At 52.6% G+C, this 16,750-nt stretch overlaps 1 protein-coding gene across 6 annotated transcripts in view; it reads right to left on the reverse strand.

Annotated features, from left to right (window-relative positions):
- The window catches only part of RPS6KA2 (ribosomal protein S6 kinase A2), a 339,623-nt gene that overhangs the window by 57,372 nt on the left and 265,501 nt on the right, over positions 1 to 16,750 (reverse strand). For all 6 annotated transcript variants that reach the window (XM_045865879.3, XM_045865877.3, XM_054505643.2 and 3 more), the window contains 5 exons: positions 13,179 to 13,259; positions 11,007 to 11,086; positions 8,178 to 8,284; positions 5,315 to 5,352; positions 2,791 to 2,933 (listed from right to left, as the gene is read on the reverse strand). In XM_045865879.3, coding sequence (XP_045721835.1) covers positions 2,791 to 2,933; positions 5,315 to 5,352; positions 8,178 to 8,284; positions 11,007 to 11,086; positions 13,179 to 13,259 — 449 coding nt within the window. The remainder of the gene's footprint in view (positions 1 to 2,790; positions 2,934 to 5,314; positions 5,353 to 8,177; positions 8,285 to 11,006; positions 11,087 to 13,178; positions 13,260 to 16,750) is intronic.

The raw sequence follows: 16,750 nt of genomic DNA on the forward strand, positions 1-16,750 counted from the left end.
CTGACCTGCTCCTCTCAGCAGCCTCAGGAGGAAGCCTCGTGTCCTTGTCTCCTTTCCCAGGGGCGGCGCCTGAGCCCTGAGCCAGCGATATGTGTGTATCCGTGTACAAACAATTTACACAGATACCTGTGTGTGAACATCCACACACGTTTAGTGCTGGCAAAGAATGGGAGAAGAATCTCAGGTGGTCTCACAGGTGACCTGGCATTCAGGAGATGTTTCTGAAGCACCCACAAAACACAACCCCAACTCCTCCTGAAGACTGAGTTCCAGACGAGTGTGGAGATGTTAGGGACCTACCATTGCAACGGACACCATCACTACGGCTCACGTTCTTTTCCAGTTACAATACCTAACTTCAGACATTCGATTCTGTTCAAGGACAAGGATCTCCACCATGAATGTAGGTGTCTTCATATGGGCTCTCTGGAGGGCACTTGGGGACCATGAGAGGACACGGGTGTAGTTCCTCAGTGGAGAAACGCAAGGGATGGGCAGTAAGCCCCTCCAGGGTGCAGACCGTTCCTCGGGCCCTCCCTCCATGGCTCTGCCCCCTCTTTAACAAAGCCGGGGCAGGGCACCTTGTAAACACAACATGCCCTCAACTGACCTCTTCCCGAAGCCGAGCTCAGACACGACACTAAATGCCACACCAGACCCATCCTTCTATTGCAAATGGCAATTTGGAAGTCATTCCTGGTGTTGCCCAAGGAAGTGCTGAACGCAAGGATCCTGACATCTGGCTGCAAGCTGGTTGCCACTTGGGGCCAAAGGGTTTGGTGGGCAGGACGAAATGAGAATGTGGCTTTAGAACAATGATGTGATCTTAAACCAATCACCGAAGAGCTTTATTTCCACTTCTGTAACCAGAAAGAACGATATCTTTCCCACGTAACGTGGAGATTTTTTGGTTCAGGTGAAATGCGCGGTGCCTCCCAAACTCAGAGCCACGAGACGTACTCTGTTGTCGTTGACAGCCCCTCCTGCTTCCTGCCACTGAGCAAAACAGCCGTGCTAGAACCAGCTGCCGTGAGACACCGAATGCGGGGTCCTTTCGACTGAAATGATGCCACCAATTCAAAGCAATGCCCAGTACCCACAGTCCCTGGTGTGTCAATGATGCCAGACGGTAGCTGGAACCAGGTCTCCTTTAGAGAAGCCAAGAACCAACCTCTATGATATTCCCCAAACTCCAGAGCATTCCTATAGCTTCGGGACAAGGAAGGGCAGGGGACCCCAGGTGGAGGTTAGGCTGGGGAGCCCACAGCGGTGTCACCCCCATGGGGCACAGAGCTCACTGAGCATGGCTGCTGCTGTCTGTGATGGGAGTCCACGCAGAAGGTCATGGGGGTGCTGAGGAAATGCCGCGTGCTGGGGAGACACTCCGAGGGGGGAATCACAACATAAGATGACAGACTCATAACAGCAACTTGTCAAAGTGCAAAGAAGACACAAGACAGAGCCAAGCTAAGGTTCCCCAGGAGACACCTCTGAACCCCACCTCCAGACATGGCCCAGGGGCTCTGCAGCCAGGAAGTGAGGCAAGTGGTGTGGTGGCAAGGCAGGTGGCCTGGACACACAGAAGCTGGGCTTGGGACACATGGAGCTGGGCTGGGGATGCACGGGAGCTGGGCTGGGGACACACAGGACCTGGGCTGGGGACGCAGGGACCTGGGCTGGGGATGCATAGGAGCTGAGGCTGGGGATGCATGGGAGCTGGGCTGGAGATGCACGGGAACTGGGCTGGGGATGCAGGGAGCTGGGCTGGGGATGCACAGGAGTTGGGCTGGGGATGCACAGGAGTTGGGCTGGGGACACACGGAGCTGGGCTTGGGATGCATGGGAGCTGGGCTGGGGATGTACAGGAGCTGGGCTGGGGATGTACGGGAGCTGGGCTGGGGATGCACAGGGCTGGGCCTCACACCAGCTGAGTGACCTTCCATAGCGTCAGAAGTCCGATCTGGGCTGAGGGCACGGGCAGCATGGAAGGCCACAGGCACAGTGCTGGCTGGGAGGATGGGCGGAGGGACAGGGTAGGAGGAAGGGAGAGGAAGGACCATCTGGGGACAGGGAGCCAACACCACTTCTCTGACTACAGAATCCCCCAGGCCAGGTGGTGTCTGGGTCTGCGCTCTGTCTGTGAACATGCATGAGCTAAAGAAAATTCAAGTTTCTTGATGTAGATGTAAAAACATCTCAGTCCATGTGTATTTTGGCTCATGTTAATTTTTTTTTAAAGATTTTATTTATTTATTCATGAGAGACAGAGAGAGAGAGGCAGAGGGAGAAGCAGGCTCCCAAGGAGTAGGGAGCTGGACATGGGGCTCAATCCCAGGACCCTGGGATCATGACCTGAGCCGAAGGCAGACGTTTAACCATCTGAGCCACCCAGGCCCTTGGCTCATGTTATTTTTGTAACTAAGTAGAAGGATTTTGTGTTTGACATAAGAGAAATGTCTTTAATATGAAAATCACCACATCCCTTAAAATCTTCATGCTCAGCCTGTAAAAATGTTAAGTATAAAGAAGGTTTGATTCTAAATGCATTTGTGTCCTTATCTGAATCCCAGTTCTGTTTGCTGGGGGTGGGAATTTGGGATGGGCAGAGGAGGAGGTTGCAGGAAATGGTGGCCTCCTTGTCCGTGGGTCACCTGGGGACACACTGCCTATCCACATTTCAAGCACTGTTTCCCCTGCTCATTCCTGGACCTCTGAGCCAACCTGGGGATGGGACCGAGTGCTGGGGATCAGCGACAAGGGATGCCACCGCGGACTGGGGAGGACCATTACCATGAGCACGCCGAAGGACCACCAGTCGGCGCTCTGCGTGTGTCCCCGCCGGTTCACCACCTCGGGCGCCATGTACTCTATCGTCCCGCAGAAAGAGTAAGCTCTCTTGTCATGGTCGATGGCCTCTTTACTCAGCCCAAAATCTGAAAGTGAAAGAGCACACGGCACTGCCTCAGTCGGAGAGGCACCAGGACTCTTTCCATGCTGACCCCCAACCCGCGAGCTTCCGCGTCATTTATGGGACTTCAACCCGCTCTGTCCCGGCCACGGCACCCCCCTCGGAAGCAAGTGTCCTCACGCCCCCGCGTGGTACGTTCCCCAGCTCAAGGTCTTTCAGGAATCTACAAAGCCTGGGGGGCCTGGTAACAGTATCGAGAAGCTGTATTTCGCCGAGACAGGAGAAGTCCCAGGAGCCCTGCTGTTTACGAGGCACAGCAGGTGGCCCGGGCATGCTGATGCTCCAGGTCCCGGGGCTGGGATGAGATGGGAGGGGAGGGGTAGCCCTGAAGGAAAGGGCTGGAAGAGAGGTCCAGGCAGAAGGCTACTGGGGAAGGAGGTCCCTGGAGGTGAGGCACAAAGGGAAGACAGGCGAGTCTGATAAGGACTGTGGAGCATTTGCCGTGAGCGCTTCCCCTCTCCCTCCTCCAAGAAATCCTCAGTCCATTCTACCTTCTTCCAAAGCTTGTGTGTTCATGCACTTAGTGACTGAAGGACACAGGGAACACATTGCTTCTAAGATGAGGGCACCCCTTCGGTTTCAGCATGTTTGAGAAGAAGGATAATATCCATCAGTTCCGTCCAGGGCCACGTGCTGAGTGAGAACATCAAACACCCACGGGTGGGTTTGCTCACTCGCAGCAAAGTGGCTTGCTTTACACATCAGAGTCTGGGAGGGGGCTGTTTGTAATCTGTGCCTGGCCCAAATGGCAAATTATCACATATTATGAACTTGGGGTCATGATTAATAATAGTAATAATAATAATAATAATACAATCTATGATTATTAAATCAGAGAAAGCCCAAACTCTGTCATATTATAGATAAATTGGACACGGTAGCTCCATATGCATTCCAGCTGCCAGGCACAAGGCACAAGTGTGACTTTTATAGGGTACGTTCAGTTCCTCATTTGGCAGAGAACACGTCTGAAGTATTAACAGAACTGTAAATCTCCACCACATGCCACGTGACCCTGATGGCATAACATTACAGGTCAGGAATGGGTGGGCTGAAGGTTCGCTGAAAGGGGTAATCAGGGTCTGGTATATAAGTTCATGAGAACTTTTAAAAATCGAACTTTGAACATTAACAAGCCTGTAAAAATATTTAACCAATATTTATTGCCAGTTACTATGTGCACTCTACCAAGTCTTGGGGATCCATGAAGACAGGGTAAACCCACCCTTGAGAAGACAGGGCATGGTGGCATGCAGGCCAGCAAGTGAGGGGCAGCGTGACCACATGGGGGCCACAGAGTAGAGAAGAAGGGGTGCTGAGAGAAGCTTTGAGGTAAGAACAGGGGTCGACCAGGCACCCCGAGCAGGGACAAGCTTCTAGGGGAGGAGAGGAGAGTGTTAGTTCAGGAAGAGCAAACTGGTGGACATGCAGGAATGGGTGTGTATGGACATGAGGCAGAACCAGGTCAGCAGGACAGCTGGTGGGGGAATGGCCCCCAGAGATGCCATCATCCAGAGCCCCAGAACCTGTGAGGAGGTCACCTCACAGGTCAAAGGGGTCCTGCAGGAGTGATGAGCCAAGGATCGTGAGATGGGGTGGTTGTCCTGGATTTTCCAGGTGGGCCAGGTGACACAAGAGCCCTTATGTGGATTTGGGGGCAGAGTCACAGAGATCAGGGAAGGCCGTGCTGCTGGCCGTGAAGATGGAGGATGGGGCCACAAGCCGAGGGATGTCAGCAGCTCCTAGAAGCTGGAGAAGGCAGCAGAACAGGCTCTCTGGAGCCCCCCGAACGATAAGATGAGCAGGTGTGCTACTGGAAGCCACTCAGTCTGTGGTGACCGTGATACCAGGAAGGGGAAATTAATACAATGCGTGCCATGGAACTGGGGTGTGTGTTTTCAGGTCGCTCCAACTGGGTGGCAACGGGACGGGCGTGAGGTTTCAGTAGGAAGGCAGGCTCCCATGTGCATTCACACGTGGTCCCTGAAGGCAGGAGGGCACCAGAGTGTGGGGACGTGCTCCCGGAAGAGCACCGATATTTGCCCCACATCAGTACTGTGCATCATCATTCTTGAACAGACAGCCAGGGATGAGAGTCTGCAGGGAAGGTGCTGGAAGGTTCTTTGGACAGGAGAGAGGGAAGGAAGGGGACCTGGAAAGTTTGAGCATTTCTAGAGGCTGTGAGGACGCACACCAACGTAACATAAGTGAGCTCTATGAAAGCTTCAGCCAAATCAGAGACACCACCAGCAAATGCTGGTGCTAGGAGGGCTTTGGCTCTGAGCTGCTCCCCACATTTACCAGGGCTGAGGTGAAGTCACCGGGAGACTGCCGTCCTCTACAAACCTGTGATCTTGATGTGTCCCTCTTCGTCCAGCAGGATGCTGAAAGAGAGGGGAGAACACAGATGTTTTACCGGAGGCCTGCTCAGCTGGGGGGTGTGCAGACCTCGGGGGGCACAGCAGGGCGGCCTGGGCAGCAGTCCCCACGCGGGGGTCGCCTGCCACGTGTAGATGTGGGCTTCGGGATTTACTGCTTCCCCAGTCAGCAGCTTCTGCTGGGTCACCAGTGGATTCAGATCAACAGTGTTTGGGGTTAACCAGGCAAAAGCTGGGACCTGCAGGTTCAAGACTTTCTTTAGCCCACAGTGAGGTTCAGGAACCCTTCAGACCATCCCGCATGAAGAACATGATTGAGAGGGTCCAGGATTGCCTTGGCCTGTGGAGATCTGGAGCCTCTTGGATTTTTCCCTGCCCAGGCAGGCTCTCAACGGCCAGAGGCTCACTATTTCTCCCCATCACCCCTCTATGAGCACCACCCTGCCTCTCGGGATGCCTGGGGCCTCGGCATCAAGGAGGCTTGGGGCTCGGCAGGCTGCCCCTCATCACAGGTGCTATCCCACTGGGTGTCTTTGTCCCACCAGAGCCTGACACCTGGAGCATTGGCCTAGAGGGAGCGTCCGCCTTGCTCTTCCGAGCTCTGCCGGGGGAGGGTGCTCCTCACTGCAGGGCAGAGGGTGAGCCGCGAGGGCGGATGCAGGCCAGCACTCGAGGAAGCCCTTCTTCCAGGCTGTCAGCCCTCAGGGTTCTGCAGGGCTCCGAGTCTTCCATTTCTTTCTTTCTTTTTTTTTTTTTTTTTTTTTTTGCTGTAATTAAATCCTGTCCCGTCAGCTCCTGGGGGGTACCAGGCAGCCTTAAAGAGACCAGGAAGAGAATGGCGAGGAACCAAAGCAAGGCCGGCTGCCTCAACAGGCAGGCAGAGTAGTGGCATCCTGACCCACGCGAGCACATGGATGGACCTGCGGACAAGGAGCCAAGTGCGGTGAACCGGGCACCACAGAGGAGACGTGCGTTCCACTTATAAGGGGGACCTAGGGCAGTCAGAGCCATAGAAGCAGACGGTGGAGGGTGCCAGTACTGGGCAGGGGTGGTGCAGCGGGGAGTGGGCATCTCACGGGGACAGGGTTTCAGTTTTGCGAGGTGCAGAGAGTCTGGAAGATGGACAGCGCTGGTGGCTGCACGGAGATGTGAGTGTGTGTTGCACGCTTACAAAGGCTGAGACACTCACTTTCTACTGTTTTTCTTGCCACAGTTAAAAACATCTGCCATGGGATTAAAAAAAAAAGACCTACTATTTTATTGAAATGTGAAGGAAAATGTTACAGCGCATCATTAAGATGACAGTTTATCATGAAAGAGGTGAACGTTTTCATCTTTGCTTTTCAGTTAGACTTAATCTTTGCCCGGAAATGAGCAGCTTTCCAGATGAATCCCCTACTCACTCTATTTGACAACAGAATCTTCTTTCTTCAACTCTGTGATTAAATATTACTATTTTTAACTGTAAAGATCCCTTTGACCTTTAAAGAGAGAGAGAAACAGGGAGCACGCCCCAACACGTGCCCGGGGCTCATGGCTTTGGGATCTGCCTCACGCGAGCGCTCGCTGAGGGAGGCAGCTGTACTTAATAGGATACTGTTCTCTCCGAGGGGACGCTGACAATAGGGCCTTTTGCGATCATCTAGACATTTACTGGTGTGCAGCTTGTGATGTTCAACCGGAGCGAGCTACTGTGGGTTGTTATGCCAAAGCCATGCAAGATGTGCGCGTCCCACTGGTGTGGGACAAATGGACTTTCCTTCCTGTATGGGCACAACGTTGCCCAGACGTTTCCCATAAAAGACCACCACATCCAATAAAAATGGCAGCAGAGCGGAGCTGTCTTTTCCTCAGCTCGGTGTCCATGAAAGAGGAAAGGCCGAGGAGCACGGGCTGAAGCTCGCTTCCTGAGCCCTCGGCGATGAGTCAGCCCACGGCTACGGGCTGCCTTGTGCCCAAAGCTGGGGGGTCCCACCAGGCTCTACCACGGGCAGTTGTGGGCCTCGGCCTCGGTGCGTGGAATCGAATGGTCTCACGGGGCAGTGAATATACTGAGTGAGAAAATCATGACTTTGCCTTCGGGACTACGGCCAGGCGGTCCTCCTGAACCTAAAATAGCGCCCACTAGATCCCTCCTTCTTCATGTGGGCCACTGTTGTGTGTCCGCTCTACACAGAATATACGAAAAAAACCTGAAACGGAAACTGTGATTTTGGAGGGACTTTAATCTTTCAATTGAGGATAGCTAAAATATCCTAAAATATTACAGATGATCTTTACCAAAGGCATGCAAAAGCTCATTGGAAGATCTGGGGAATCTGGTGCTACTGTCTTTCAGAAAAACTCTCCGGAAGGCTCGTCTGACTCGCCACCTGGAAATGGCCTGCTGGAGTCGTGGAGGCTTCCTGGCTCTGCAGAGGACGGCCCCAAAGGGACCGGAGTGGAGAGGCAAGCTAGCGTCGGGGTGCACGTCTGAGGAGTTCCCCACGGCGGGAGAGGGGGCAGCTGTGCGGCAGGAACCCCCTCCCTGCCCAGCCTTACCCGAACAGCAGGGACAGGGGCCCCGGCCCGGCCTCCGCCAGAGCGTTGTTACGAGGATCGGGTGAGAGGCGCTGCCGGGAACGGCCTGTACCAATCAGCATCAGCCACGCCTGTTTGGGCACGGTGTCAGGGGCGGGCGGGTGGAACCCGCGTGGGGGGTGCCCGCAGCAGGATGGCCCCAGCCTACTCCCTGCTGTGCACCCACGTGGGAATCAGAGAGAGCAGCGGCTCCCAGCAGGGGCAGCAAGAAGGGCGGTGTGGAGGCGGTGTCCTACCACGTCCTCACTTACTTCTCAGGCTTCAGGTCTCTGTAGATGATCCCCAGGCCGTGGAGGTGGTCTAAAGCCAGGGCCAGCTCAGCCAGGTAGAACTTGACATCCTCCTCGGTGAACATCACCTAGGAAGCGAGAACAAGATTGTCTGGCTTATTCTGTGGCTGGTTTGTTTTGAAGAGCTCTGCCAGAGAACATCATGAGTCAGCCCCGCAAAGTGCACTGGGCTCAGTCCTGCTCTGCGGAAGATCACAGGCTCCCCTCCCCCGTAACACTCTGCTGGCTCTCACAATGGAAAAATGAGCTCTCTTTCTAGTCTGGAGATCAGTGAAGGCAGAAGAGCAGTTCCCTACAAAGATGGTTAATTAGCCCGGAAGTGGAGCACTTAGTCTCCTCCTCCTCCTCGCCTCCAGGAATCACGGAGCTCTGGGCTTGATATTTTAATATGAGCAGTTTGGATGTGAAGCAACACCCCGAAGGGCTGAGGAAGGGCTACTGAGAACGTATCCGGGATCTCGTCCCCACTCCCTTCCATCTACCCAAAGTGGGCCGAGTTCTAGCAAAAACAACATGTACGGGGCGTAGAGTCCGTGAGGCACCCGGGCCAGGGGAGGCTGGCTGAGAGGGACCCGTGGGCATCAGGGTCCACGAGTCAGGCATCCTGGTTCAGGCGAGCTGACGCATTCACCAGGCCAGGCGCCCAGCACCCTTCAAAGCCATCGTCTGGGGGACGTTTCCATTCCTCCCGCGCTTGTTAGAATCAGCGTGTAATATTTAAAGTCACCCTCTAGAAAGGCAGATTTGTTAGCACAAACCAGTTTTTACATTCACCATGAGAAATCAATGTCACCGACATTGGAACTGTGTATGATGACTGAATTCTCTCTCTGAACACAGACACAGGAAGAATCAATACAGACTCAGCGGGCTGCCTGGGATGCACAGAGTTAGAATAAGGGCCGTTGGGGAAGAGGATGGTGACCACGTCAGGCTGGCACAGGTGGGGCCCATCCATTCCACAGAAGGGGCACTTCCCATCGGCGCCGGGACTCACGCCCTGTGGTCCTGGGCGGTCACCTCTGGGAGGTGTCAACCCTCATGGCCCTTCTGGCCTTTGGAACCTCCTGTTCTCTCTCCCGTGCTCAACAGGCGCCCTTCCTGGCTGGGCGTTTCTTTTCTAAATTGGTCAACATAGTCTGTGGGCTAACTTTTAGTCCGATTCTGCTAGCTGTCATATTCTCTCGAATCTGACTTTTTCTCTCTGGATAACCACCACGGCTTCTCTGCAGGTCCGTGCTCAGAGTGCAACCGTATTTATCCACTTGTCCAGTTCTTAGGGCAAATCTCAGGATAATCCCCAAGTCCAAGTGACAGAGTGTGCAGAAGTGAAACAGCCCATGAGGTGCATCCTTGAAGGAAGTCAGGACGGTGACCCACACACGGCAGAATGCTGTCCAACGGCCTTGTTGAAAGAGAGGACGGGAGGAGGATACTGTCCCACGTCGTTTCTGAGAATCTGCTGTGCCCACACTTGATGACTTTACCTTTACTCTGAAATAAAGGTGTCGGGGGGACCCGCGTTCCCCTCGGGAGGTCCCATAGGGCTTTTTGCTAACTACTGCTGCCATTTGGTCAAGAAACCTGTGACAGGGTGTGTGGTGCCAGACACTGGACGAAACTAAACCCCACGTGGTCTGAGAGGGAAGGGAAATCAGTACTTAGCAGGCGGCAGACGGGCAGATGCTGGTAGTTCTGCCCTCTGGGAACATGTGAGCACAAGCAGGGACCAGACAGACACCTGCTCCAGAACGGCTGGTTGTGGAAGTGGGATCGGAGTCCTCCAGCCCTGGGCTTTCAGCCTGTATAAAAGGAGCTCACTGCATCAGCTGTGCGTTGTCTGAGGGAGAGAGCAGCCCGCAGGCCCTGGGACCCCCCTCCTGCTCCACTTTGATCTGTTGCTCACTTTGGAGGTCCATGCAGGATTGAAGGGTCTCCTGGCCAAAAAGTGGGAGGGAGAGAGAAGGGGAGAGGGCAGTCTGAACACACCGTCCCAGTTAAATCACCCTGGCTGTGCTGGGGAAGGCGGCACCGGAGGGACTGGAGACCTGGGCGAGGTGCCGTCCAACGCGTGGCTGCCTTCATCACCGTCGGCTCCGTGTGAAGGAACGGCTCAGAGCCGCTGGGATTTAAGCCTAGTGCTGTTGTTGCCTCAGGCAGGAAGAAGGCTGGTTTCCTCCACACCGTGAAGCAGAGAGCTCTTCACATCGATTAGGGCCCAGAGAGCTGTCGTGTTGCCCTGGGTGACAGTCTGGACAATTCCCATATCAGGACTGTGGGGTCAAGGACAAGGCCCGGGCTTGAAGTGGTCACGGAGACCTCCCCTCCCGCGGGAAGACCCGACTAGATGCTCCGGAAGCACCTCCCGGGACGTGTGGGCAGCGTGCTCCCAGCGCCTTCCCACGACGGAAGGTGAGATACTGGGAAACAGTCCCCCAGCTGCCTCTCTAAACCCACCTCTGCTTTCGTCTGCTCCCCACGGGGGTCGGCGCGCTTCCCGGCGCCCGAAAGCACCTGTTTGCTTATGATCTTTCAAGGACAACAGATCACTTCTCTGTATCACTTGTGTGACTTCTTTAAAACAGATGCACACATTCATGCACACACACACACATGTTCACATGCACACACATCCCACACACACCATGTAAACCCCACAGCGCACACGCTGACAGACACACACATCCTCACACATACCGAGAGCATGCACCCCATTTGTACACAATTGCAGCACGCACACCACACACAGACCTCCCTCGAGAGCTCGCCAGCCTTCTTTGCCCCGCGTACCTCTTTGGAGAGCCGGCTGAAGAGGTCCCCTCCCCGCAGGAAGTCCAGGATCAGGTAGAGCTTTCCTTCCGTCTGAAAGGCTGTGGAAGGAGAGAGGGTTGGCATCCCAGGGGTCTGAGAACACAAGCGGGCTGCAGTGCCGGACGTTCCAGAAACAGGGCTGGAGCCGGGCTGCGGGGGAGAGGGGGCAGGGCCTTGTCGGGGTGGAACTCCAGGAAAGGGTCGGCAGGAATGAGTCTGTCTGTGTCCCCCACTTTTATTAAGGGTCCAGAGGGTCACCTCTCTTCTTTCTTCTCCTCTCCTTTGGTCCCCCCTTCCTTTTTTAATCACAGAGGGGATGGAAAATACATGGAGGCCCATATCTGCAGGTTCCAACCTGGTCTCACTATCACCACTACCCATGCTGGGCTCTGGGCACCACGGTGAGGTGTTTGGTGAGGAGCCGGATGATGGCTCTGACCCGGTGTGGGCAAGCCTCCTTTCCTTCATGGAGCTGCATTCTGTACAGCTCCAGGTCAAGGCAACCCATCATTTGACCCCTTCTTTCATGGAGGTGTTGGTGACCGGTCGGCCCCATGCATCGTACATCATGGCAAATGGGGCCCATGTTCTAGGTTTGATCACCATGAACTATGATTATGGGCCTGCTGTTTATACTTCCGGTCTTGCCCACCATTTAGCCAGGCGTGCCTTGCTCCAAAGGGGGCTGAGTGTGCATGTGAGGGTTAAGAGAAACCAATCACCATTGACTCTTGATTCTCAGTTCGATGTGATTGATGATCTATCACTTGGCATCTATCTTACATACCTAGGAAGTGTGGCTACAGGGGGTCCTGATATCCCTGCTTACTTGAAAACTTTTTATTTTCTAAAAGAAAATACTAGAAACATGATACGTGTTAGGGTTTCAGAAACAGCCTCTCACTAAAAAATCCTTGTCAGACTCATATAAAGTGAAGTATGGATTCAATCCTCTCTCCTAGGGCTTGACAGGCAGAAGGAGAACAAGTATCTTTTGATCAGCCACAGAGCTGACATGGAAGACACATTTAGAAATCCTTGAAAGATGCTGCTTCTTCTTCAGAGAACCCCCTGGAAACCAGCTAAAGTGACACATGGGACTGGATCTGACAGTGGGGTCACAGGCAGCTGTGAGAGGGGGAGGTCGGGTCGGCCTCCCTGGGCGGAAGCAGGACAGAGCTCGGGCACCTGCCTGTGGCCACCGAGCCTCCCAGCAAATTCACAGCCACCGTCACTCCTACTGGCTTTGAAAGCATAAGCCACACACTTTCTACACGAGACTGAAGTGTTTTCTGAGAAATATCAGGAGGTAACCAGCAAAGAGCGAGAAGCCTCTGCCCTCCTACCTCTGAGCACGGCTTACACCTTTGCTTCGTCCTGACTCGTGGAAATGTCTCGGAGAACCCCCACACCCGGTGCCTTTGAAACCAACGAGGTAGGGTTTTTTTTCTTCTTCTATAGTTCCCTCATACTAATTATTCGGTAGGGCAGTAAGAGTTAATGCCGTCTGGCGCCTCTCGTTCATTATTTTTAGTTTGAAGATTTCACTTACTGCCTCCCCGAGGAGGGAAACGATAGAAAGCGAACTCAGAGGAGTTTGTGGGTGCCGCACGCATGCGGCCACCAGAATCACTCTTGTTTGATTGTGTCTCATTTCTCTTCCAGGAAACAGAAACAGTAACCTCCCTTGAAAGTTTTGAGGGTTCAATGAGCTACTCTCTTTAAAATGCCTGAAACATAGTATTCACTTAAAATAGAGAAGGTGATGCCATTCTGGTTAAAGCAATTACTGGGTCATAAAGCATTTTCTTCTAAAACAACACAAAAATATGTCACAGATTCACCCCAATCTAGGCCAAGAGACCTTTTATTTATTTTTTTACTACTTTATCAATGATGATAATTTAATTAGTAGCAAAGTACAGCCCCCTCACTTTAGTCTCTGGTTAAAACAGGGCATCTTGCTCCCTCAGAGCGGAAAAATGCAGAAGAGATCATGGGGCTGCAGAGGGAAGACAGCCCCACACCCTACAGGCCAGGCCCCGTGACAGGGAGGGCTCTTCTCCTGACCCAGTGCTGTTTCACTTTCCTTGGATTTGGGGAAGGTTGCTTAGGTCCTCTCAAAAGTAGGTTATGTTTTACTCTATTTACCATAATGAAGCTTTACAATGAAAGGGTGATTCACTTCTGCCAAAATATCTCTCTCCATCTTCGACCTGACTCGGTCCCGAACTGCAAAACAGAAAAACAAAGGCTTTCAGGGGGCAGAAATGGGGTTCTAGAGAACAGGGAACATAAAACATTAGCTACAAATAACCTCCCCCAATGTTTTGTTACAGCAATTTTCAAGCAGACACAAAAGTTGAAACAGTAGGACAATGATCACCCTTAAACCATCCACCTAGAGTCAACAGCTGTGGGCTTTCTGATACACGTGCGTTCCTTCTGGGTCTTTGTCTGTCTCTGTGTCTCTCTCCTCACACGTACATACATTGTAGCCAAAATTCTGACACAGAATCATGGCCACTGTGATACTTGACTCCTAGCTGTGTTTGCAAACAGCATTTCCTCGGAGTAAGGACAGTCTCTTACACAACTCCTGAGACAACTGCCACCTCCAGGAAATTAACAGTCATTCCACAGTGTCATCTAATACCCAATCCATGGTCAACACCCCCCACCATGTCATTTACAGCTGTTAGTTTTCCCAATGTGGGAGCCAGTCAAGGTTCACACATTACGTTTGGTTGTTATATTTCTTTATTCTAGAATAGAATGGTCCCACAGTTTGGGTTTTGTTGTTGTTGTTGTTGTTGTTGTTGTTTTCTTCTTCATATTTTGTGGACTTTTTGGTCAGGCCAGGCCAGTTTCTTGTAGATTGTTCCATATTCTGGGTTTGTCTGATTGTTGCTTAACTGGTGGCTCTAACTTCTTTATTTCTTGCAAACTGAAGTTAGGTCTGGAGGCTTTATAAGATGGAGGTTAAGCATTTTCAGCAAATGGTGATGCTCTGTACCTCTGATTGCAGCAGGTGAGCTGTGCTGCGGGACCCTCTCTAGGTGATGCTAAATTTGGTGATGTGATTAAAGTGCCAAGTCATCAGTCTCTTACTGTAAGGACCGGCATGTCCCTTTGTAAGTAATAAGTAACCTACAGGGTGGTATTTGATAGAGAAGGTGATGCCATTCTTGTTAAAGAAATTACCGGGTCATAAAGCATTTTCTTCTAAAACAAGTGAGCTGTGGGCCCCTAATACTCCTTCATCCAAGAGTGTTAGCATATGCATATGAATGATCCTTGCTTGAGTCATTTAGGGCTGCAAAATGGGGATCTTCTCATTTCTTTCTTTTTTTTTTTTTAAAGATTTTATTTATTTATTTGAGAGAGAGAATGAGAGACAGCACAAGAGGGAAGAGGGTCAGAGGGAGAAGCAGACTCCCCGCCGAGCAGGGAGCCTGATGTGGGACTCGATCCAGGCACTCCAGGATCACGACCTGAGCCGAAGGCAGTCGCTTAACCAACTGAGCCACCCAGGTGCCCAGGATCTTCTCATTTCTGACGAACTGGAAATCAAGAGGAAGATTGCTTCTCTCTGTCCCTGAGGATAAGTAGGCATTAGGGATTTTTAAAAAAATTAGTGTGTTTTAACCAATTACATCATTATTCTTTTTGATGCTGACATTGGCCAAAATGTAGCCATCTGAGAATATAGATGGAATTAGTTTTAAGGCAAAAATAAACAAGCCAAATAGGATCACTGCTTGAGAATAAGAATAACCCCAAGATTCCCACAAGCAAATTGACTCACCAAGGGCAATGACTTTGTACCACCCCATGTGAGCAGAGGGAGAAAATCTCCTCCAATATTCCTACCAGGGACCAGTATAAATATTGCATTACTGGACAAGGCATTTAATCCATCCCTATTTTGGCTTTGTGATACATACTTTTAAAGTTTTATTTGGGAAATGCTTCCCAAAGAATGGCTGTAATAAATAAAGGGGAATGACAAGCATTGGGGAGGATGGAGCAAGCAATCAGAACACTTGTGCAGAGCTGGTCGAATGTAGGATGGCGCAGTCTCTGGAAAACAAAGTGGCTGCTCCTCAAAAGTTAAACACAGAACTGCTATGTGACCCAGCAATTCCACTCCTAGTTTACATCCCAAAGAACTGAAGACGGGAACTCACACAGGTCCCTGCACACCCATTTTCACAGCCACATTACTCACAACAGCCCACAGGTGGAAAGAACCCGAGCGCCTGTCAACGATGAACAGATAAACACAATGTGCCCTGCATTCACGGAGAGCAGACGAGGCTTGCTGCAGAGAGAAGCGGTGCTCCAGGCCAGGCCGGTTGGGGGCGCGGCCCGCCGGGGTGGGGTGCACCGTCCCTGCTGGAAACAGACTCCAGCCTCGAGGAGAACACACACCCTTGGGACACAAAGGAGACACAAAGTGGCGTTGGCTGGAAACGAGCTGTGAGCAAGAGCCGCGTGTGGGGACCGTCGCCCCAGGAACTGAGTGGAGCATGGCGCTCACAGTGAAGCCGGTCGCTGGGCGTTTTAGTTAATGCAGCCTCGCATCGCTGAGCCCTGAGCCCCGAGTTTCAGATCCTGTTCCCCTCTGTGGGCGTGGTCATTGCGTGCAAGCCTTTTAGGAGGTTGTGGTGCAGACTTTAGTCTTGCCTTCCTGTTTCTCATTTGTGAGTCACCGTCGGGTGAGCTAGGCTTTGCTCAGTGTCCTCTCTGTCTTCCATGTAAACAGAAGGCAGACTGCAGGATGCAGAGATGCAGGTGCCAAAGGCAGAGCATGGGCTCCTCGTGAGGCCAGGGGACGCTGACCTCGGGACAGGGTTGTCCCCCTGCTCCTCAGAAATGGGACCTCTGGACGGTGAAGGCACAGCTCTCCCCGCCTGGCCTGGAGTTTCTTTCTCTTCCTGCCCACTCCCTGTCCACTCTGTGTCGCTCTCCTCCGTGCGGCACGACCAGGCAAAGCTGCTGACTGCCGCCAGCGAGTAAGAATTGGGGAGCCGTGTGCAGAGACGGCAGTGAGGGGTGCCCCCGGAGGCCTCTCCGTATGTGGGGGAGCCGGGACGGGGTCTGGGGAAGCAGGAGAGACACCGCGGGGAGGGCAGAGCAATCAGCTGTGGGCACATCCCGTGAGTGACTGTCCCTCCTAATGCAGTTAGAAGCCTTTCTAAGCCACCTGCTGTGTGGACCTACACCTGTCACCATGTCCCAGGCCTGGGCTGCCTCCTCACAGCGAGGAGCTCATCGCTGCATCTGGCTAGCCTCCTGAGGTGTCTTTACCTCAGCGGAGTGGGCCACACTGACAGGGCCACGGGACGGCAGTCTTCTGTCCCCTGAGGTGCGTGCTCCTCTGGGAGAAGTCTCTGCTCCATCCACCGTCCCCCGACAAGATCCGGGGAAGCAGAGTAGCTAAAGAAAGGGGCCACCGCATTCCTGCACCCACCTAGTATCTCCTCGCAAGGCTTAGTCTTCAACACTGGTTCAGAGCATCTAAAAATCCTCTAAATAGGATTGATCTTACCATTGTCTTAGATCCGTTTGGCGTGAGGAAGACTGTTTAGTCATATATCTGAATTCTGTGTTGGTAATGGAAACCAAAGGCCTTAAAAAGCCTAGTGAAAAAATTAGAAAAAGATCTTACATTTAAATTTCCAAGGAACTGTTAAGTTACAGCAGAAAACAAATTTCCT

Source organism: Mirounga angustirostris, unplaced genomic scaffold, assembly GCF_029215605.1.
Source record: "Mirounga angustirostris isolate CCGP_5_RB_7025 unplaced genomic scaffold, mMirAng1.0.hap1 SCAF_8, whole genome shotgun sequence".
Classification (NCBI taxonomy): Eukaryota; Metazoa; Chordata; class Mammalia; order Carnivora; family Phocidae; genus Mirounga; species Mirounga angustirostris.